The sequence below is a fragment of the Argiope bruennichi genome, chromosome 9, assembly GCF_947563725.1.
Source record: "Argiope bruennichi chromosome 9, qqArgBrue1.1, whole genome shotgun sequence".
NCBI classification, from domain to species: domain Eukaryota; kingdom Metazoa; phylum Arthropoda; class Arachnida; order Araneae; family Araneidae; genus Argiope; species Argiope bruennichi.
Window position 1 is genome coordinate 103,032,953 of NC_079159.1, and position 23,143 is coordinate 103,056,095.

Here is a 23,143-nt window from a genome sequence, read left to right on the forward strand (position 1 = left end):
AGATCGCTGTCACCGCGGATTCCCAATCAACTTTTAAAACTTATAATAAGCGTGGCACATGATAATAAGTGGCTCGTCAACTCGTCCTAACAAGCTTCCGAAGGCCGCCACCTGAGAATACAGCCACACAGCAAAATCGATTTTCCTCAAACCGAATGGAGGCAAGTAAGTTTGGACGAAAATGCCCCGGCAATGAAACACAGACAGCCAAAATTCGATTTTGGGTTTTATACCTTTGGGAGGGGGGAGGAATAGATGAATGAGGGTTTTAGTTCGAGCCCTTTGACGCTCCCGCTTATTTATATGGGCGGGGAAAGGAGATAAATCAAAGTAACCTGTTGTCCCGTCTTCAGCAGTTTTGAAATATGGACAGAATTTGTTTGCTTTATTTTAGTGAAAGGGGAAGAATGCTTACAATAAAGCTTATAATCAGATTTATGGGATATAATAACCAGGATGATTAAAATAAATATCCGAGCTTAATTTTTTTACAGAATTAATTATTGATTTTGTAAATTAAAGTTATGTGAAATAGGAATACAAATTAAATTTTTTTCGTATCCGTTTCATTATTCCTAAAATTTTGCATTATAAAGCACTTTAACCTCTTCGTCGTCCGTAACGTGTCTAACGCGTTCAAGTGAAACTTCTGCAAGGGTTCTTCTACATTTTAAAGCTTTTAAACTTTAAAACGCTTTGTAAATGTTTACTTGTTTGAATCTTTATTTTTGTTTGTTCTAATGCAGCAAAAAACAGAGAAAAAACGGAAATTTTCGCGGAAAGGAGAGGACGGCGAAAGTGTTAATTAATACAAAGGAACTTTAATCTTAGAATTTGAAACTTAAGAATTTGAGGCATTTGCAAACAGAAACAACTCGAATTGTTTACCGGGAACTTTCACGCATACGCTTCAATAAAATTTTTATTTTAGTTCCCCCCCCCCCAGGCTTAGAATTATGGATTTTAACTAAGATCGAAAATGATTTGAATCGCATTAATGAATAATAGATGAAAGATACAGATCTTTGCCACGAATATAGCCGTTTAGTGAATCTATAGAGCGAATATGCATTTTGGACTCCTTTTTTTCCTACAGATTGAAACCGAAATTTTACAGAATTGCAATTATAATCACAAGATCACATAATGAAATTCCTTGAATTAAACTATAGCGTTTATGAGCTATTAAGCTTACTTGCATGCGAAAGTACTGACCGATAGATGATCAACCCTTTAACACATTTCGGTTCAAAACTTGGTACAGATCTATAAATTAGATGTTAAATATCTATACCAAATTTTATATCTCCAGCTCATTGTTTTGTAGTTATTAAGTTCATATGCGCATGAAATGGCGAGACAAACAGATTTCCTCTGAATGGATTTGGTCCAAAAGTTGATGTATCTCGAAGTTTTTGATCTTAAGGTGGGTTTACACTCAGCCAGTTATAAGATCCCAGTAAGTCAGGCATGCGCAGAAAGAAGATTGCACGTGCGTTGAGAGAGCAAGTTCTTGTCTCGACGGGACAAGTACTTGCTGCTGTACAATTTCTGCGCATGCGTTGTCCTACTGGATGGTTTGTAGCTTTCTGAGTGCAAAGTCGCCTTTAAATCCATATACCAAATTTAATCCGTCTCCTCCAAAATGTTTTGGAGCTATCGTGTTTACAGACAAACATGAACTCAAGAATGTATTATGGGGGAAATTTTGAAACCAAGAACTGTCAAATTTTGATTTCAAATATTTTTACAGTTGCAATACTTTCTTTGTGTTTCGTATACGGGAAAATAAAATAAGACATTTGCAAAAAGAAAGATTCATGGCTTTGTTTTTAGATTTCCATCTTTGAATTTCTTTTCCTACAGAAATCTTTGATTCAAAAATACTTCATGAATTTTTTAACTTTCTTTATCTCTATAGGAAGTGACGGGCTGTCATAATTCTGATATTACCTTTGGCATTATTTTCCTCAGGCGTGCTTCTCTCTATAAGGGTTTCATATGAATCCTCCAATTTTATTCCAAAAAGGAAAAATAAACATCTCAGATTATATTATGGCCTTACTTTTCAATCACAAAACAACTATATACAAACAAGATGTTAATATATATTGCAGAAAATTCAATAAAACAGAGGAAATAATTTCCATAAACTACTTCGTGGATACAAAATTGCATATTCTGCTTGATAAATAATTCATTGAGCTTCTTTTCTATAGTTCGTCTGATGCAGTATGATTACTTCTGTTCATATGACTTCTAAATTTGCCATGTTCAAATCAAATAACAGTTGATATCATCTTGGCATTTGTAACAAAAACAATTTCTGCAAAATGAGTAAACTTAAGTAATTTATTATCTTTTAGGAAAAATTTGTATCTGTTATTTTGAAGACTTTATTCACACTTTTTTTATTGGTTTATTTTACCGTCTTGAAAAAGATTTATATATAATGGGGCAAATTCAGACTTTTTTTAATTAAAAAGAACAAATTTAAGATAAAATCGTGTCAAATCAAATATTACTTCTATGGTTTGAAATCTGCTTACATTTTTGATGAAATTTCGAAAGGAAATATAGTTTGCTTGATTAAAAATATTATTCTTAATTTTTTTACCCTGTTTTAGTGTTAAAAATTCTTGAACCAAATCAAACTTTTGATATGTACTAGTTAAAATGCACTTTTAATTCAGTTTCAAATTAGTATCTAAAAATGTCAATTAGCAATACAAATTCAATAATTATTTTTACACAAATATTTGCAAAACTATATCTTCCTATTGTACATATGTCCAAGAAAAATTTTAATATTGTTGTAGACTTCTTTAAAATTCTTTCTATTCATTTGGAGACAATTATAATATCTAAAAAAACTTCGGAATCTTTCACCCTTCCTTTGGATGTTCCAATGAACCTGTTATTGCCTACTATATATGAATTTTATCAACGATAAATGAATTTTTGCCTGTAATTTTAGACATTTTAATTATTTTTCAAAATCTCAAAGCAGCTGTTTTTTTAAACAAACATAAAAAAAATTGGAATCGAATCTACATAAGTAACGAACTGAGGCAAGCGTCCAAACTTTTCTTATTGGTTTCTGACTTTTTCCCTTGTACTTCCTCATTGTATACAAACTGTAGAGAAAATACTGAGATCGTCAAGCCTTTCGAACTCGAAATTTTAAATCTACATTTCAGATCTTGCTGAGTCAAACATTTTTGGCATTATGACTGTCTGCGGACACGATAACTCAAAAGCACTTTCAACTAGATAGTGGAAATAGATAATAATAATATAATATAATCAATAATATATAATTTGATATAACGTTATATATAATTAAAATATATAAAGATAATTTATAATTTAATGAATGAACCTTTACACGAAATTTGTAGATTTGTTTCAAATTTTGAGCAAAATCCTCTGAGATATATAAAATACATTTTTAGCTTTCTGATACTTGTGTATTAACTGGATCTCAAATGCCAGTTGCTAAAATCACTTGAGAAAATATATGTCGCCAAATCGGAACATGAAAGAGCTGTTTTGTAACTGTTGTTCACAAATGGTATGCGATTATTGATATAAAGCATCCATTTTCTTTGTTATACTCCAAACACACTACTCTCATATACGGGTCTGTGGAAATAAGTATTTGAACATTCATGGTGTTTATGGCCTTACTCTAGATACATAATTTTATGTAGATTTATGGAAGATAACATCTTTAGTAGAGAGTATACGAGAAATTTACAAGGAGAACATTTTATAAATATATGTATTTAAAACAATAAAAGCGTTATGAATAAGCAATCAAATCGAAGTGTTTGAATAAATGAAAAAAATTTTCCAATCATTGTTAGAATGCTGCCGCTTGATGCTTATTTCCATGATAATTCATTTTATTATTGGATTTACGGCTGATTCATCTGCGATCAATTGATGCCATATGGCCCATCTTATTATCGAAATAATACTACGATATTTCGTAGATTTTCAAACATGTCAAAAGCATTCACGACAAAATGCTATATTTCCTTTTACATATGCAGGACTACTGGAAAATGGGACTAACGGGAAAGCAAATTGTTTTCTTTTTTTCCCCTGAAAATCGGTATTTATAATATCTGCTTACTATTTTCTCTTTGTCTAAAACACTAATTAGCAATCATGGACGATGGTGAGAATGAAGGCTCAGCTGATAATGTGAAAAATTTCTTTATTAATTCAAATCAGATAATTCTCAGGATAAGGTAAGGATAATGGGGATTTTAATCTTCTTCTGAATGGTAAGAAATACATTTTCTATTGACTGCTTGTTTTATTGTATGAAACGAAATAATATCTTGCGTATTTCCATATATATTCCTTAGTAAGATATTGCAATTTCCGCCTTTATATAATATGCTTGATTTAACTCGAATATCTCATTATTCCTTTATTTTCTTTCTGAATACTCTGCAGAGGGAACAAAGAGTGAATTTTGATAACAGTCATTCAGCAATTTTTCTTCTAAATCCACCAGTTGTTTAATTTGTGAAGGAAGTCTGGAATCTAAAGCTTCGGCTTATATCTTCGTAGGGCAACCTTTTAAATGCCCCTTAATCTCTTACGAACGGAGATTCATTTGGAAGACAAACGACCTGTTATGTAGAAGACCCCTCTGATATTTCTTCTCTCATCCGCTTATTCAAGAGAGCCTCCATTTCACTAATCTTGTTAGCTGCTTCTTTTTTCCTAAAAGAATCTTTGCTGTAGTATCAAGAATTAATTTCAGGGTTTCTTTTTTTTTCTTTTTTTTTTCTTTTCAAGTAAAAAAGCTATGTTTATGTAGAGTATTTTTGGTGAATCAGCGCTGCTTGTTTTCCTTCTTTCTTCCTTTTACTTTTTTTTATCGTCTCTCATTTTTCTTCTAAAATTTATTTGCGTGGATTGCATAAAGTTTCAATTTTTGGTAGACAGAAACTTGAAAGAAAAATAAAAGAGAGAAAATCTAAATTTAAATTAGTAAGATAATAAATAAAATCATGAATTCCTAAATTCTTGCAAATGTTTCCAGTATTTTATTTACCAGAAGTTTAAAAAATGTCGCGCTTTTCTAAAAAAATTTTTAATATATTATTTGGTAAATTTTAACAAAATAATTTTGCAAAATAGTTATAATATAATTGGCTTATAGTGTAAATTTGATACAATTATTAATCATTGGGTAGAATTTTCTTTTATTATGGTGTTTTCTCAATAGTTCCTTTCAAGTTGTATGCAGTTGACTCAACGTGTCTACAAAATTCCAAACACATAATGTCATCCATCTTTTACCTTCCAGAATCTTCTACTTTCTTTAAAACAGACACTGATGAGTGAACACTTTGGTCGTTTAACACCGATTTTAAGTGAGGAAAAGAAAACATTATTTAGAGCTAACTCTGGAATCAATGGATGCTCGAGGACACATATGGTATTTTGTCGGCTCATATAATATTGTTACGGAAAATTTCTGCGCACAAAATTCTGTAAAATAGATAGGTTCGAAGTAGTGGGTGTATGGTGGAACAATCAACCGGCTCAGTAACAAATAAGGACTTCTACTAAACACGAATACACAGACGACAAAACACAGTCGAGACGTACACAGCAATATATGTAGAACGAACATCAGTCCACAAGTAGTAATCGGTCATAAACAACAACTACAGTACACAAAGCGATCAAACAAAACTCGGCAGGAGGAGGCAATCTACTTTGCTATTCACCAAACGCCTGCTATTCTCCACTGTCTCTTCACTTTAACTGTACCCAACTGCGGATTCACTATTCACGCACGACTCGATGCTAGTTCAATAATAAAATCCAAGATTCAGTGCACAGCTCCAATCACTTGATCGCTTGAGCTCCACTCAATGCTTGCGCTTCGCTGGACTGATCCAACTGACTCGTTAATGACTATCTATACGATTGACTTCAAGTTGGTCTGTAGGGCTTTTATAGCTTCCAAGACAGGGCATAGAAACTTCTCGAAGGATCGCTATAATTCGCCTCCTGTTTGTCTTTGCCCTCATTTTTGGTGATTCTGGAATCATCCATTTTGTCGCCAGAGTCGACGCCAAGTTTGTCACCAAGCCGACGTTCAATTATCCGGCATCCTATCGGGATCCAACGGAGCTGATCATAAAATTGTCTTTCTTACACCGAACTGCGCTAGGAGGCAACATTATAGATTCTTAACGGTATTGTACAAAAATATGGAATTCATGAGAACAAGCATTATCATAATGTAAACGACAGCCCTAAAGCTGCAACTTAGGATACTTCTGTGGAATATATTAAATTAACTTCTTCAATATCTTCACACATAGTAATTGTTGTTTGCTTAAGTACTTCATAAGGATAAACCATTTTATGATACCCAAAGAAAAAAATCCTCATTATTCATTCTTACAATCGAATAGCTTTGGCTTTGAAACGCCTGTGAATGCCAAACTATGCTCACTTATTTGTTTTCCGGATGCAATGGTGAAATCAAATCTTTCAATTTTTAATGATCAATAACAAGCAGGTTCCTCCAAGATCCATTATCAAACTTTGAAGTTCTGACCATTCGAAGATCTGGTCAGAACTGTCTCTTCTCACGTTAAGACAGTTATATATTATAGTTAGTATACTTTAATATGTCACTTCTCACCCTGTTCATTGATTATTCAGAATACTTCATAAACATTATATTGCAATGATATTGCCGCATTGATAAGAGACATTCGATTCTCCATGGCCGAATGGCCATAGCACTGATCTCATGGTCAAGAGATTGTGAGTTCGGATCCCGCTGGAGATCATGCGATTCACAGTTTGTGTAATTTCTTGATTTTATGTTTCCCTTTATTTCATGTCCCAAAAGATTCTGGACATTTCTTTCGTTTACCAAACAAGTGTTCTGGACTTTTCTTACTATCTCCAGAAAAGTATTCTGGAACTTTCCCTGCTAGTATAAAAGCAGAAGATCTGTCAGTCACTGTGTTCTCAGTTCAGAGTTGAGTTAATAAATTGGTTTAGCTCTACTTCTTGTGTGTCATTGAGTTCCATACTAAAGAACCTACGTGACAATATAAAATTCGATTGGCGTTTTTAGAGGATGATATCTATATATTTAAAATAAGAGAAATCAACAAACCAATCGCCTAGCTCAAACCGCTGGTCTTTGCCAGTATTTGGTTTCATATGAGCACTTATGATATTTAAATGTCATCAAGGGTAGCTTATACTCTTTCGCCCATCCCCTTTTTCGAGAGAAATTGTAAAAACACAGTTTCATACTACATTTTCTTACAAAAAAACTTTGTGGCAGAGTCCGCCATCGAAAACCCATTGAATCTGTTTCGATAATTTTAATTGCGCATCAAGACTCAAGACCTCTATCATCAGGGGTTGCCAATCTTCCTTCTCACTTCATTCTCGAGAAAAATCGGCAGGACAGAACCTCACTAAACATTCTCTTTGGTGAAATCCCGCAACAAATTCAGCCAGCCCCAACCACTGGCTGAACAAATATCAAAAGATAATATTTCATATGAAATCTCATGACCTCTAGATATATCATCATAGGTGATCTTCTCTTTACACTCTTTCCGAGTGAAATCGAAAACACACTGTTTCTCTATAGATGTTCCATGGAGAGAACCCCTGACAGAATTCTCAGCTAATTTTGAAAATTTTTGCTTCAGATGAAACTGCATGCTCCTTCAATACATCATCAATTGGCGTCTATCCCCATCCTTTTCATTTTGATGGATATTGCAAAATAAAACTTTGGCACAACCTTCAACCTCAATACCTGAAACGATTTCGTCAATTTTCTTCAGCAACTTCACAATTTCGCTACTTTGAAATATTACTATCTAATCAAAATTCTCTGTGAACAATGTGCAATTTATCTTAATGTATTGTAACTATACTTTTGTTGTAAGATGTTATTCATCAGAAATGACGGAAATGAATACAAAATTGTATGTATACTGACCGTCTCCGGAGGCAATTTTAATGATATTAATATCATCATGTTGACGAATTTTGATGAACTAAATCTTATCAAAAGAAACGAAATTGCTATATTTTAAATTACAAATGCAAAATAATAGAGCATTCTAACTGACTAGTTGTTGTTACAAATGCCATAATTAATTAAAACGAAAATTGACGAAATCTATCCAATTGTTGAAGCTAAAGTCTCTATTTGTTTTATTTTGCACTATCTGTCAATACTGAAGACGAAAAAAGTAGACGACCCTTGATGGCGTGTCCGGGGATTGTAAACCTTCATACGAAATTAAAATGGACAATATCTGTAAGTTAGATATTTTATTTAGCGGTAATTATTGATCAACTGTTAAGGTTTTCCTCTCATGTTTCCTATAATGTTTTTGAAATGTCCTTCAAAAACGGAAGGTGGTTGAAAAAAAGGTACTATTGATTTGATATATAATCTTCCTATGACCAGTGGAGGTATTCTTTTTATGTGAAAACAAAATGGCTTCTATATTTGTGACTGGGAGAAATTAACTTTGAATCGGTTATTTTAAAAGATGATAGGTGATCATCTGGTCGCCAAAGGCAATTAATATAGACTAAAACTACAAATGAGTTCGATATTTATTTAATTTGATCAAAACAAAATACTTTTCAGTTTACCCAATTTATTTCAACATCAAAGGCATAAGTTGCCATCGAGTGCTTGAATATAGAATTATAATAATAAATTATTTTTTATAATTTCTAATAAAAAGTAAATTCAGAAAAATTGCTATTAATCTCAAAACTGTCCACATAAACACTTTTTTCCCAAAAAAGTGGAAGAGTCATTATAAAAAAAAATTAATTGGTTAGTAACATTTTTTGAAAGTCATCAAATATTTCGTGTGTACCTTTTAATCTTTCCTTTATTACATTATATCTTTAATGATTGCTAACGTTTGACATTGAAATAATGAATTTGGATCGAATGAATAACATGCGTTATTCAAAATTAATGCCATTAAATTATATGTAATGGCAAAATTAATTGCCATTAAATTATATGTAATTTTATATATTTAAATTGTAGAGAAATGGTACTGAAGAGTTTTTTTTTTAAATATGAGAAACTGAAAATTATTTTTAAAAACTTTGAAAGTAAGAAATGCAGCTGCTTTGCAAGTGTTATTTCAAACTAAACAGTTGAAATAACACTTGCAAGCCAGTTAGCTCACCGGTGTTATATTTCAGTTTAATATTTTAGATATTATTCCTTGTCCGATTTCATCAAATTGTCAGCCACGAAACGTGTTATTAATTGTCCGACATATTTTCTACTTATAAACCTTCTAATGGTAACCAGTCTCATGATATCAAAGCGTAAACTTTCGATTCATCAATGCTCTAATTTTCGCTATATTGTAATTTAGCATTTTTATATGTCCTATAAATTATACGGAGCTTGAACTGAATCTTTCTTACTTAGCTTTCACCAATGGAAAATATCATGTTATAGATATTTGATGAAACAATAAAAACGATTTGAATTCCAGAACAATAATTATATAACGTTGAATTTTAAGTCAAAAACATATAATTTTAAAAGTTACCAAAATATAAGGAAAATTTACATGACTATCAATTCATCTGCACTACATGATAAAACAATTTTTCAAATTTAGAAATAGTGTTCAAAATTTATTATTTGTATTTATTATTAAAGGTTTCAAAATTTATTTTCTTGCAGTTATATTGTCGGAAGTAATTGCGGGAAAAATTCGAAATTTTGTTAATGTTTAATTAATTAAAATTTCGAAAAAATCTCTCCAAGGTGCACATTTTATCTCTCCTATTTATTTAAATGTCAAATGGCCTATTTGACTTCTTGGTCAAACTGTCTGGTCTACAGAGGTCAACGCACAGACACATATACCTTCGTCTTTATTATTAGTATGAAGACAGATGATTCGTTTTTACATTTGGAATTATCACTACATTTAACCTTTTTTTCCTTGTGAAAAAATTTGCTTTCAACATGCCATTAAATTTTGCATAATATTTTTCAACAATGCAGGTGATGCTTTTGACTGGCGATCATCCAATACTGGCAAAATCTTTAGCTACACGAGTTGGAATAATTGGAGAAAGCAGCGAAACGAGAGATGAACTAGCCGAACGACTGCATATATCCGTGGAGGACGTGGAACCAGGGTAAATAACATTGCTCACGTCATTTCCAAAGGCGAAACAATAGTAAATAAACATGACACCAGATTAAATTGATGATAACAGGAAACGGCAACATTTTTTCAAGTTTCGGCATACTGGAACACTTGCAAAGCGAAAAGAAATAAGCAGAATTTGTTCTTTTAATATTATTTAATATCTTATAGTATAGAATATGAAGAAAAACAATAGTAATGATAAGAGTTGTATGTAACATTAAAGAAGGCATCATGAAAGCTGGTAATTTAGGAAATTTACCATGGTCAGATATACTTCTCGAATGCAAAATAAATAAAAAAATTTGAAAACTTATGATGATGTGCAGATAAATATCTATTTTCAGTGATTCTTATGGATTTGATTCAAAATTAGGTACAAATCTATTTGGTTTAAAAATCAAATACAAATTTTCCTTTATGATTATCGTTTTAGTGGCTAGTATGTGACGCAAATATTCATTAATATTTTGAACCGAAAACGAATTTCGTTAATATTTTAAAACGAAGAAAATGATTGAGCAATAAATTGTGCTTGAAAGAAAGAAATATTAAGAATTTCTGTCCGAATTTCACAATAAAAATTAAACATTTCGTAAGTCGCGTGCATGACCGCAATTTATCAAAGTATTCGATTGAGATAACAGATATTATGCAATCATTTTTAAATGCTTCACCGATTCTCTCGCTTTTTACTAAAGTTAATACATTTTCAATTTCAGAAGTTTTTCAAAGTTCACACACTATCCATGTGGATAATGGTATAAAAAATGCAAATCAAAAAAAGATGACTATAGATTCCCTCCTAAGGCAGTATTCCTAACCAATATTATTCGAAAATTGGTAGACTATTCAATGCTTTACAAAAAAACTGCTCGTGATTGTTGAATTCACTGTTCAAGGTTTAATCTATTTCTATTCTAAACACAACTATAAGCCAGTTCCCGAAACGGCATCTGAATATGGAAGATAAGTCACCGTTTTGTCTCAAGTGTTCCAAGGTGTTTTTGAATAACAAAAAATGTGATGTTTCTCTCCATCATGCGTCGTTGACTCAAAAATATGTTAAACTAAGCAAGAATAAGAAACAGTAATAATAAGAAGAATATCTAGAATCTTTAACTTGTGGACTTATCAATTCACATTTAAGTAAAGAGATAAATGAAAGAGAAAAATATCATCTCATCTTCCCGCAACTGTCAAAGAGTAATTTGATGAATATAACAAGAGAAATTTATTTAAGGTAACCGACTACGTTCGAAGCAATATTTTTGAAAAATTGGATTTTTAAAAAACTATTTATGGTTTTTAGATGTATTGTGAATTATAAACACTATCTATACAAAAAATTATTTGGAAATATAATAGATTTTGAGAAACAGGAAAATTTGTAGTAAATTTTAATAAAATTTATCCTAAACGGTTAACACTCTACACAAAATTGTAATGTAGCAATCCTATTTTTCTTTGTACACAAGTTATAGAATATAATGATGAATGAAATGAACCAAAATCTAAGAAACATTTTGAGATGCAAAGAAATTATGGGTAAAAATGTACGTATATATACATTTTTCCCATAAATTTACTACTTAATGTTTCTAAAAACACCTATAAATGGAAAAATATTTCACCAACAATAAAAGTTTTGGATTTATTTCATTGCCCACAATATTTAAAACACACGCTGAAATTTTTATGTAAATACCTTTATTAGTTTTTGAGATATCATGTTAACGGTGGATAATTTTTATAAAAATTAAAGTTTGAGAAAATTGAAGTTAAAGAAACATTTTAGCTAAAAAATTGTTTAAAATTATCCTGGATGATAGATCAGACCTTCTTTTTCCTAGAAAATACTATTTTGGAAAGAGGAAAGACTGAACTACAAGAAATAATAATAAAAGAAATAAAATAATAATAATTCGCCAATGTGGTCGCTAACCAGTGTTTTTAACGTAGTCGGATACCTTAAATCAATGCATTTCTAAAAAATGAATTTTCTGCTGACCTGCATTCTTCTGTAAGATATGCTGTTTGCTTCGGAATTCCACGTCGTCCATCACTTCGCACAATTTTGCTCTACATTGAATTAGAATAGAGCTTTTACTAAGTTCTTTGATAGGTGCATTTTTTTTTTTTGCGGTTTTTCTCACCATTGTTGATTTTCAGTTCTTCTTTTAATACTACTGTTTTGTTTCATTCGAAACAATGTAATGTTACTATGTATTTCCTAATAAAATATTCAGCATTTCTTTTTCTGACTTTGATATCCTCCCCTTTTATTTTTGCTATTAAAATTAACTATCGCGTCAAACTTAACTACTAAAAAACGTCAATGTTTTCTGAATCTATATCTTGATTACGTTTCCTTTTCTTTTTATGAGCAAATATTTATATAAATGTTTAAGAAAGCCAAATAAATCAGTTCCCCAGACCCAAACATTTGGGGAGAAACGTTAGAAAATGCGATACGTTCTTATGCAATTTACAGTTTTCGTTTGATTTTAGATTTGCAGCAATCTTTTGCCGTATTATGCACATATACATTTCAGGCATGTGAGAATAAGTGTGCCTTTCTTTTAATATTTCGCTTTTGTTAGGGTAAATATTAAAATTCAAAATCTGTAAATGTGTGGATGAATCAAGTATTGGGGTCGGGTACTCTTCGGTCACCCCACAGATTGGTTCGAATTTTTTTAATTTTTAGTTCATATAAAAGCACGTACCCCTAGATTTATATAATAGATGGTAATCTTTCCTACACCACACCCCATTTTTGGAAGGAACGCTATTCATTGCACTTTTCGCATGAGGGGAAACCTTGCCAGAGTCCCCCCAAGAACCCTGACCGCTGCACATATTTCATAGATTTTTCATTACATCTGAAGGATCGTAATCCCTAGATGGATCATCAATGGGAATCTTTAATAATTGCAATTTCGCCAACTGATTTTACCACTTTGTATGCACAGCGAACCTGCCATATAACTCTGTTTCCTTTACAAGTATAATTTAAAATAGTACTCGTACTGTCTTTTATTGTGATAAGAGATAGTTCATTAAAGGTGGTTGGCATGATTTAATTAATAAACTATTAATATGATGAGCGTATATCCTGCCATCGAAAATGGTTTGGAATTATAGTTAAAAAAGCACGTTTATATTTCATACTAGCTGACCCGGCAAACTTTGTACCGCCTAACAATCAATGAACAGTTTAGTTACACCTTATATAACTCAAGAACGGCTGTTCCGATTTTAATCATGTTATAATAATATAAGGGGGAAAATTCAATAAGACTACAAAAATAAGTATTACAATGGCTTGTCTGAAAGATATTTTCTTTATTCAATCTATGTATACATTCGGGTTTTTTTTCTTGAGTCAAGCACCTTCTGATATACAACATTTTTTGTTTCCTTATCAGGCGCAAGAACAAATAAAGCAGATGGTTTACCAACACGTGAACATGCCACATACAATTAACCATGAAAAAACATGGGTTTTCTAGATTCAAACCACAAACACTCAACGATTGGCCTGGTGATTTGTTAATCGTCATCGCGAATGCAACACGAATTAGAAATTGAATTCATTTACACTCAAAGGGCATATCTCTTGGGATCATGGGAATCCTCGGAATGAGAACTTCCTCATCTTTGTATTTTCCTTTGAGTATAATCGTGTGAATCACATTGGTCATCAGTTTTTTTTAAATCGCCAAACGCGTTCCATTGCATAGTTTTGGTTGGTTTAGGTTTCGAAGCATCATGACCACCGAGCCAACCTTCAACTGTAAATTGTGCGGTAGTGAGCCAGGCACATCCAAGGAGTTTAAAAATTCACATGGATAGTTGGTGACTTCGTCTTCGTTTGTTACACAATCAATAGATTTGAATGAATGCAGAGTACCAACGATTTGATTCTGAATTACGAAGTTTAAGTCATCTACATCTTTGTTCTTAGCCGCCAAAATTGCTCGCTCACTCGAACATTTGTGATTTTGTGCTTATCAATGATGTTCGGGAACACTTTGCTGATGAGCTCATCTTACGATGAAACAAAATTGCAAAAATTCCGAGGAAATGAAATCAATCCGCTCGATTCATCGACAGGAACACAGCCATTACCGATAGTCAACAATTGCTTGGAGAAGTCTTCAGCAGATGGATCGTTCAGCAATGCAACTGTCATGTTTGTTGTCAGTTGAAGTTTCTTCACATAACGCCACAGATTTGATGATTTGTGCAAGCTTTTATTTCATCGGCAGCAGTCGATCTTGAAATGATTGGCAGTGTTTAGCGGAAATCGCCAGACAGTAAAATAATTGTGCCTCCAAAGAATCTCGAATCATTGCGCAGTTCTTTCAATATCCGGTCAAGGGCTTCCAATGCGAGTTTGTGCGCCATCGTGTTGCCTATATGATGATTTTAGATGCTACTAAACTTTTGGCCATTGCTGACTATTTCGAAATGTTACATTTAACTTGTTCAGAATTTTGTAGATTTAACGGCAACTTTAACGCTGAATGAGTCGTACGGCATTCTTCTAAGAATATGACCGCTATGCCAGAAGAAGCAACTGCTACCGCAATGTCCGATCTCGCACGAACAGTGGCCAAAAGCAATGATATGAGGAATGTTTTCCCAGTTCCACCAGGGACATCCAGGAAAAATTAGCCACCATTTCGATCATCAATTGCCTTCATTAATGTATCATACACTTCCTTCTGTTGGTACATTCATTTGAACTGATTGGTCTAATTCATGCCAATCATATTCACGTTCACGTTCCAATTCTCTATTAAACGCGTCGTTCATTCCACGATCTGGCGCTGGCATTCCTAATAAACTGCCGCACATGAAGTATTATTTGTCTTCAATCAACAGCAAAGCCTGGTTATGCATCTCCTCAATTACTTCAATATTGAGGTTTCTTTAACTTACACGAATTCGATGTAAAATGTCTTCTGACATGTTACCCTTGTATTTGTTCCACAGGTCACGTGGATTGGATTAGAAGCATGTCGAAAGAATAATAGCCAATAATGTGCATATCTGATTTAGGGATGCAGAAATAGTTGTTTCTGCCATTGTCGTATCTCAATGATTATCGTTTTCAAGCAAATTTAACTCTTGACATGCAGCATGAAATGTTGGGCGCACTATACCATTAACAGTTCGTAGTGATTCCAATAATGTTGGACCCCGAACATTCACCAGTAACAACCGCAAATAGAAGCATTCATCATTCAAAGGATGAACTGTATAAATAGGCCAAGAGCATCTAGAACACACGTCCGGATGACCAGGAACCGCGTCGCCTTGCTTCCGACTTTAAACTTTTTTCTATGAAGCGTTCCAAGTGTAATAACGTGGCACCTCTAAGTAAAGCAACGTTCGGAAAAACGGATCGCTTTGGCAAGTCGCGAAGAAACTCGTCAATGTTGTTGCTGGAGGTGTTCAGCTCGTTGAGCAACATTCGATGCGATGAAATTAACTCGTTGGCCACTATCCAGATGTACCGCCAAATGTACAACGGAGGGATGACGTTCGTAAATAGAGAATGAGAATATACGCCAAATCGCCTCATTGTTCACATATCGACCAACTAGATAGCTGGTAATTTCATCATTGATATCGGTGGTTTGGATGCTAAAATCCGCCATATCATCATACCGTGGTAGTCCAAGATTAATTTTTTCCTTGAACTTTTACGATATTTTAATGGTTATTCCGCTATTTGGGGCTGAAATGAATCCAAAAAAAAACAAAACAAATATCATTAAAACGGTGCAGCCGTTCTTGAGTTATAAATGGTGTAACTAACACGATTTACGACTTTGTTTTATATATATAGATTACATTGTCTTGTATTTTTCTATTTCCTAACACCGAAAATATAAACATGTAAATGTATGTATAGTTAGAAAAATAATGATAGTGATTGTAATTTAGATAAATAGTTTTGATTGTCAAAATAATGTTAACATCATCTATGTCTAATAACACGTTATACTGTTATACTGTAGCGATATGTCTTCCTCTTATAAGATATGCAGTGGTAGCCAAATTGAAACTGACATTTCATTTGTAATGTGTATCATGTGATTATGTTATTACTCTAATGATTACCAAATAGTCATTCTAATATGGCCTGCATTGGTTCATAATTTTTCTGTGGTCTTAAGATCTGTACAAGCCGTTGTGATCTGTGGCGACGAACTGAATGCCTTGAAAGACGCTGAACTCTTCGAATTACTGATGGCCTACGAAGAAGTGGTATTTGCCAGGATAATGCCGGAGCAGAAATCACGCATTGTGAAAGTTTGTCAAGCCATGCATCACTCCGTTGCCATAACTGGAAGGAAATTCGAAGACTGTGAGGCTTTAAAGCAAGCTGATATAGGTACAAATCAAGCTATTTTTCTATTTGTAATATTCGATAGAATTTAAAAAAATGGTGATATTTATTAGCCTATGTTATCCTATAGAGAATAACTGCAGCCACCACCGCACCAGTTAAAAAAATGAATAGGTCAGTTTACAGGACTAGACATAAGCGGTTGTAGGTCAGATTTATCTTCCGTTGATGAGCGTTTTGTACTAAATGCTTCGCCAACGGACCAACATGCTATCCATTCTACAAAATGTTTAATGCTCCGATTGGGAGTCAGCAGAGAAATAGCGCATAGAAAGTTAGCATCTCTTTTTTTCGAGCTATTGTTAAAAGAATTACTACTTGTTAACTGTCTTTCTTGACAATTACAAATTGTACTTTTGAAAAAAAAGCCACTTATTACGGCGTAATGGCAAGTAGTAAGTGCAGTGGATAAGTTTAGGATTTTGCAATGGATGAGTTTGTGAAAATCAAAAAGTCTTGCTCATGAAACTGAATTTTGTTTCAGGTATAGCGATGGGGAAGAATTCGTGTGATTTATGCAATGAAAATGCGAATGTCATCTTGCTAGACAAGAGCTTCTTGACTTCCGTCACAGCAGTAAAAGAAGGTAATCTCTTGCCTTTCTTTACAAATTTCGACACTGTACAAATGGACAACCCTAGGTAGTGGAAATATATTCTTGTGAATAATGCAGATGCTAAGCTGGCAGACATTTCTCCTTTATGAGTGGATTGACAGAGCTCTTAAATTATCCAACCAAATTGGAAAAATTGCAAATTGCAGCTCCCCAACTATATTCAGTGTTCAGTTATAATCATTTATTTAGTTTTGCATGCTTTTCTAAATCCATCACTAATTACCACAATTTCCTACAGTGGTTTTTTTTTACAAGAAAAACGCATGCAAAAACTGTTTGTTGATGATCAAAACAATAGACGGTATACATAATTGGAGAAAACTTCGTAAAACCCCATATAGATTTCCTGATGTTGCGCATGGTCAAAAACAAAATGCATCCCTTTTGCTACAAGGTTCTTGGAAAGAGGAAGGTGCAATCGAAAATTATGCTCTAGAAATATTGGATGCCAGGTTTTAAACGTTTATCCTCTGAAGAAAAAAAAATTTCCGGCTTAAAATTTGAAAATAATGAAAAATGAGAATTAATTTATGATAAATAAAATTTAAATAGAACTGTGCAATAGAATTAATTCGAATTAACTGTGCAATAGAATTAATTCGCAAATTAATTTGAATGCAACAACTTTTCATTTTATTATTTAAACCTTACACTTCCATGTTTCTAAACTGGAGTGCATTCATTTTTTTTTAACAAAACATTTCATTTCACAAAAGATTTTCATTTTTTTAAGAAAGATAGAAGAATGTATAATTAAAAAAAAATATTTCAAAATTATATTTATTTAAAATTGCACCTAATTGTAATTTGTGTGAATTACCTAGCCAAGTAAGAAAAATCTAATTATTATTTGTTATTAATTAATTTTTAAAATAATTAGAAAGGGCAAAATTCAAACTATGACTAAAGGCTTCCGTAATGTCTACACAAGTTAAGCACTCCCATGTCTACAATGCAAGAGTCAACATGATGCTAAGCCATCCGGGCTTCGTTTCTCTCATGGGATCAATCTGTATCAGTTTCGAAAAACAAATGATATTTCTGCCCTTGCCTCTCCTATTCTTTCATCTCAAGTGTGTTGAGAAAGGTTATTGCTAGAGAACTCGGGCAATATTAATAAATTTACAAACAACCGAAAATGACAATAGAATGGGAAGATAGTACTCTCCTGTTACTCGTAGAAAACCCGGTGTGGGTGACTTTGAGATTCTTGGTACTTCATTGGCTATAAACACACGGTTTCACTGATTCAGTGACTTAAGTAAAATCGAATGAATTCACATGGGAGCTTTAGTTAATAACTGGGGAGTCACTTAGTTAATCACAGGCTAATCACTTATTTAATGAGAGATATTGATCTTGTTTTTGATCATCACTCTACTGATACCTATTCCTACTGATACTACTGATACTGACTAATGAAATGTAAAACCTACTATACTTGATGATACCATAGATTTGTTTGAAAATACTAGATATTTGCATAGTTTATGGAATGAAAATAGCGATTCAGTATAAAATATAATTTTTAAAGTTGATATATCAAATATCATTACATATATTTTAGAATACAATATCATTAATCAAAAATTCTTTTAGCAAAGATTAAAAGTATAAAAGTTTTTACTTGTCTTGATAAACAATGAGGAATTTAGAAGCATAAAATGTTAGAAAAAATATAGGAGATTCGATCCATTACTCCAAAGCATCGTAGCATGAAAATGTTCCAAGCTTCAATTCTCAATTTTTATTCCATTTTTAATTATTTATTCATTATTTTATGGCATTGATAAAATGCACTAAATGTTAGGGCATATTTAATTAAATAAACACGTGTACAATTTATTAAAATGATTAAATGCATTGTTGTGAAATTTGCTAAAATATGTAAGGAAAATTTAGTAAAAAATTGCGAAAAATATTACATAGAAGTAAAAAAAGGTATCGAAGAAAAAGCAGTGTTTTAAATTTTAATTTAAATGGTGTAAAATATGCATTTATTCTTCAATATTACCCAAACTAACTGTGGAGGTGGGAACTGCAATTAATTTTTAATTAAAAATGAAGTTAAAATTTTGAAAAATCATTTTTAAACAAGTACTTACAATACAAGAAATAACTACTTTCATGTTTAATAGTTTTAGATGTAATGTTGTGCTCTATAGAGCTCTTCAGATAATTTTTTATCATGTCGCATTATACATATCCCACGACGCAGTTAACACTGTAAAATTTCGGCCCAGTGCATGTTAGAGCATTTTAATTCTCTCACTTAGTTCATCGCAAATAGGTACCAAATCCATCAGGGAATCGAATTGCTTCCTTAAGGGCAAAGGGATAAGTTTCGGCTGTCGAATCGAATCGAATTAATTCTGAACCCATGTGACAAACTCTGTTAAACGACACTGGATCATATGCGGAGGAAAATACCATTGAGTGCTTATACCTTTTATTTGTAGTTTAAAAAAAAATCAGAGAGTAAGTTGAAGATGATCTTACTGCAAGCGAATATGAAAACTAAGGCTAAACCATTTTTGCTGTATTTGTTCGAGGAAGTTAAAGTAACAGCTCTGTTTTTAGATGAAAGTAGAAGTTAATTAATTCATGTATTAATAGTTATGATTTGTGAATATTTCATTTTCTTAAGATAATATTAAATATCGTCTTTCTGATAGTAAAATCCATAACAAACTAGATGTTTTGAAGCATTTATTTAAACAAGCATTCATTTATTTGTTTGCTGAAATATATACTGTGTACAACAGAGCCTCGGCGTTCTTATGGCCCTTACTTTCTTTTAACTTTCTTCTATAGGATATATGTAAACAGTAGGTATTGCAAAAATTCGGACTCGAGATTTTGACAAAGTTTTACGTTTCACACATGTCTGGTTTCGAAAAAATCATTTCTGGAATAATGTCTGTTCGTCAGTTTGTGAACGTAATAGCTTAAAACTAGGCGGTTTTGAACCAAGCGGATAAAGTTTGATATGCTGTTTTTATACCAAGTTTATAAATTTCTATCAAATGTTAAAAGATATCCATTCACAGGAATACTCTCCCCAGACTATCAGAGTACAAAGGAACTCGATAGTCACGAAAAGTAATAATCTAGATAAACAAAATTGCGTCCACTGAGTGGTTAGCACCTAAAGTATAGATCAGTATCGTATGTTGAACCAAATCCAATGAGCAATTGATCATCTTTCTATAGTACTTTCTCATGCATATAAACACGATAATTCAAAAACACGTCCATTAAGATAAATGAATTCGGTGTACAATTTTAGTATCTTATATTTTGAGGGTTTTATAAAATTAAATTCTGAGTAAAAATTGTCCAATACATCAAACCAAGAATTGTCCAAAAATTGCTATCCATCTGATGGTTTGTGCGTTCTCATGCATGCTGTTGTTGTGACTTATGTCACTTTACAAGCCCGCTGACAGTTATCTGTCAGCGATTTAAGCCAAGTAAGCGTCTCTTGTTTTTACAGTAGTGCCAACTAGGGCCAAGAGTGCGACTTAGCTTTTACCCTTTTTACACAACCCTTTTTACGAGGCGGACTTCATTCATGCATTTCATTCATTCATCTACAGATCGTAATTTAAACTTAAATCAGAGAATGATCACCTCTGAAGAAGTACCCCCAGTCGTATTACTCTCAACATGGACTTTGTGACCACGACAGGTTTATACGTGCGCCAGCCACCACACACACGGAGTCTTCGGCCGGTGGGGTTCGAACTCACAAAATAAGGGATGCGAGTCCAACGCCCTGCCAACCAAACTATCCGGGTCTTCTCATGCATGTAAACACAATAATTCAAAGACCTAATAACTTAAATAATTAGCATTTGTTTATGATCATATTGATAAAATTATAGTTTGGTAATAGAAAATCTTGAAGTCAATAAGCAAAAAAAAAAAAAAAAAAAAAAATCAAAATGAAAAGAGCAAAGTAAATAACATTTGGTGTATAAACTTAGCATCTAAAATTTGGACTCTAGTAAGATTTCGAATCAGATCAGCTAAACGGTTCACCCTCTGTCTCTCTGTACTTTCTGTACTATGTACAAAAGGACAATTAATGAAATTCAGTATATAATCTTGTAACTACGATTTTAGTTCAGTGACAAGCTTCGGTTTCGATCAAAGAAAAAATGGCGTCCAAATGATTCGACTTTCTGGTACTTGTGTATTAACCACATGCCAGCGATTAATAGTGAAAATACGGCAGCTAGATTCAAGCCAAAACTCTATCCTACATTGCCTAACTATTGCTCGCTGTTGGCATGCAATTAAGGCACAAATACCGATTTTCTTTACTATGCATCGAAGCATAAAACTCTCATATGTGAAATCAAGTATCTGAGCATCTAGTGATTTTTCAGGCCTTGCCTAATGTCCACACTTTTATGTGGAAGTGGGAGGAGAAATAAAACATTTATTAGAGAATATTATTAAAAATATACAATACTACTTCCGCTATTTATTTACTAATATAAAAATATAATAAAAGAAAGAAAAAGAAGAAAGAAAAATATAATTTAATAAAAAATATATATAAATTTAAGAAAATATACTACTTTCGCTAATTAAAGCATAGGAAATAAGAACGTTTTAATTCTAGTCATTCTGCGAACAATTATTCTGTTTTAATCCAAGATTTAATTTCATGTTCATTAGTTCAATTTTCATCCTCTCGCAGTTTAATATATTTTTAAGCATTCTTTTAATATTTAAGAGTCTGTGATATGATGAAACCACACTTGCCTCATTGTCACAAAAGATTACACATTCGTGTTCTTCCTTTTCCTTATCAGTCCAATTCCTCGTTTCGTCCGTAATTGAAAGGTCAGACTGCTAACCTCTCGCTCATCACGCGAGCCACCTCATGCAACTTCCCTTCGTTCCTAAATTTCATTCATTTTCAACGCTCATGCAAAACACACGTGGACGACTTAACATTTTCTTTATTGAAATAATTGAACTGTTTTTACTTTCATGCTACATTTTACTTTGTCGTGAAATACATAGAAAAAATATATTTTCTACGAGATGGAAAATTTATGCTAAGATTTTAATAAATCGCTTTCTATTAGGACCAAAAAAAATCATATATCTGTATTACTCAGCATCTGTATAGCTCTTTTGCTATGTGAATGTAATAAGACTGTTAACTGAATTAAATAACTGTATGAGGTTTGGCAGGAGTCGCCGAAATATACAAGGGCTGTTCATATGAAAAGGTAAAAAATGATACTGTGGGTATAAATGAAGACTTTATTCAAAGTATACACCCTAGGCCTGAGCACAACGATAATATTGATTAACGAGCCGAAGGATTCCTTGTTTCCAAAATTCCAGCGGCCGTGACAAGACTCTTCTTCACAGCATCCTTGAGTTCACCGTCCGAATTTAAGCCTTTCCCTTTCAGATGTATTTTCAGGGGACCACACACATGAAAATCGCAGGGTGACATGCCGGGGCTACAAGGCGGAGGATCAAGCTGCTCCGATTTGGACTTGGCCAGTTCCGTGCTTGTGACCCTGAAGACATGTAGACACGCGTTATCATGGAGCAGAACCACACCCACCGTGAGTAGCCCCGGTATTTTGTTTCTTATGGACCTTCGTAGTCTTCGGAGTGTCTCACAGTACACATCGGAGTTAATGGTATTCCTGTGCTCCAGTAATTCAACAAGCAGCGGACCTTAACGGCGAACTCAAGACGTTGTGAAGGACTGGGTCTCGTCACGGCCACAGCAATTCTGGGAAGAAGGAATCCTTCGGCTTGTTAATCAATGGGATCGTTGTGCGCAGTCCTATGGTGTATATTTTGAATAAAGTCTTCATTTAGACCCAC

The 23,143-nt window shown here is 33.0% G+C and overlaps 1 protein-coding gene across 1 annotated transcript in view; it reads left to right on the top strand.

Moving 5' to 3' along the window:
* LOC129985037 (sodium/potassium-transporting ATPase subunit alpha-2-like) overlaps positions 1 to 23,143 on the top strand; it is a 217,597-nt gene that overhangs the window by 77,370 nt on the left and 117,084 nt on the right. The window contains exons 12-14 of the mRNA XM_056094964.1: positions 10,085 to 10,221; positions 16,427 to 16,644; positions 17,144 to 17,300. Coding sequence (XP_055950939.1) covers positions 10,085 to 10,221; positions 16,427 to 16,644; positions 17,144 to 17,300 — 512 coding nt within the window. The remainder of the gene's footprint in view (positions 1 to 10,084; positions 10,222 to 16,426; positions 16,645 to 17,143; positions 17,301 to 23,143) is intronic.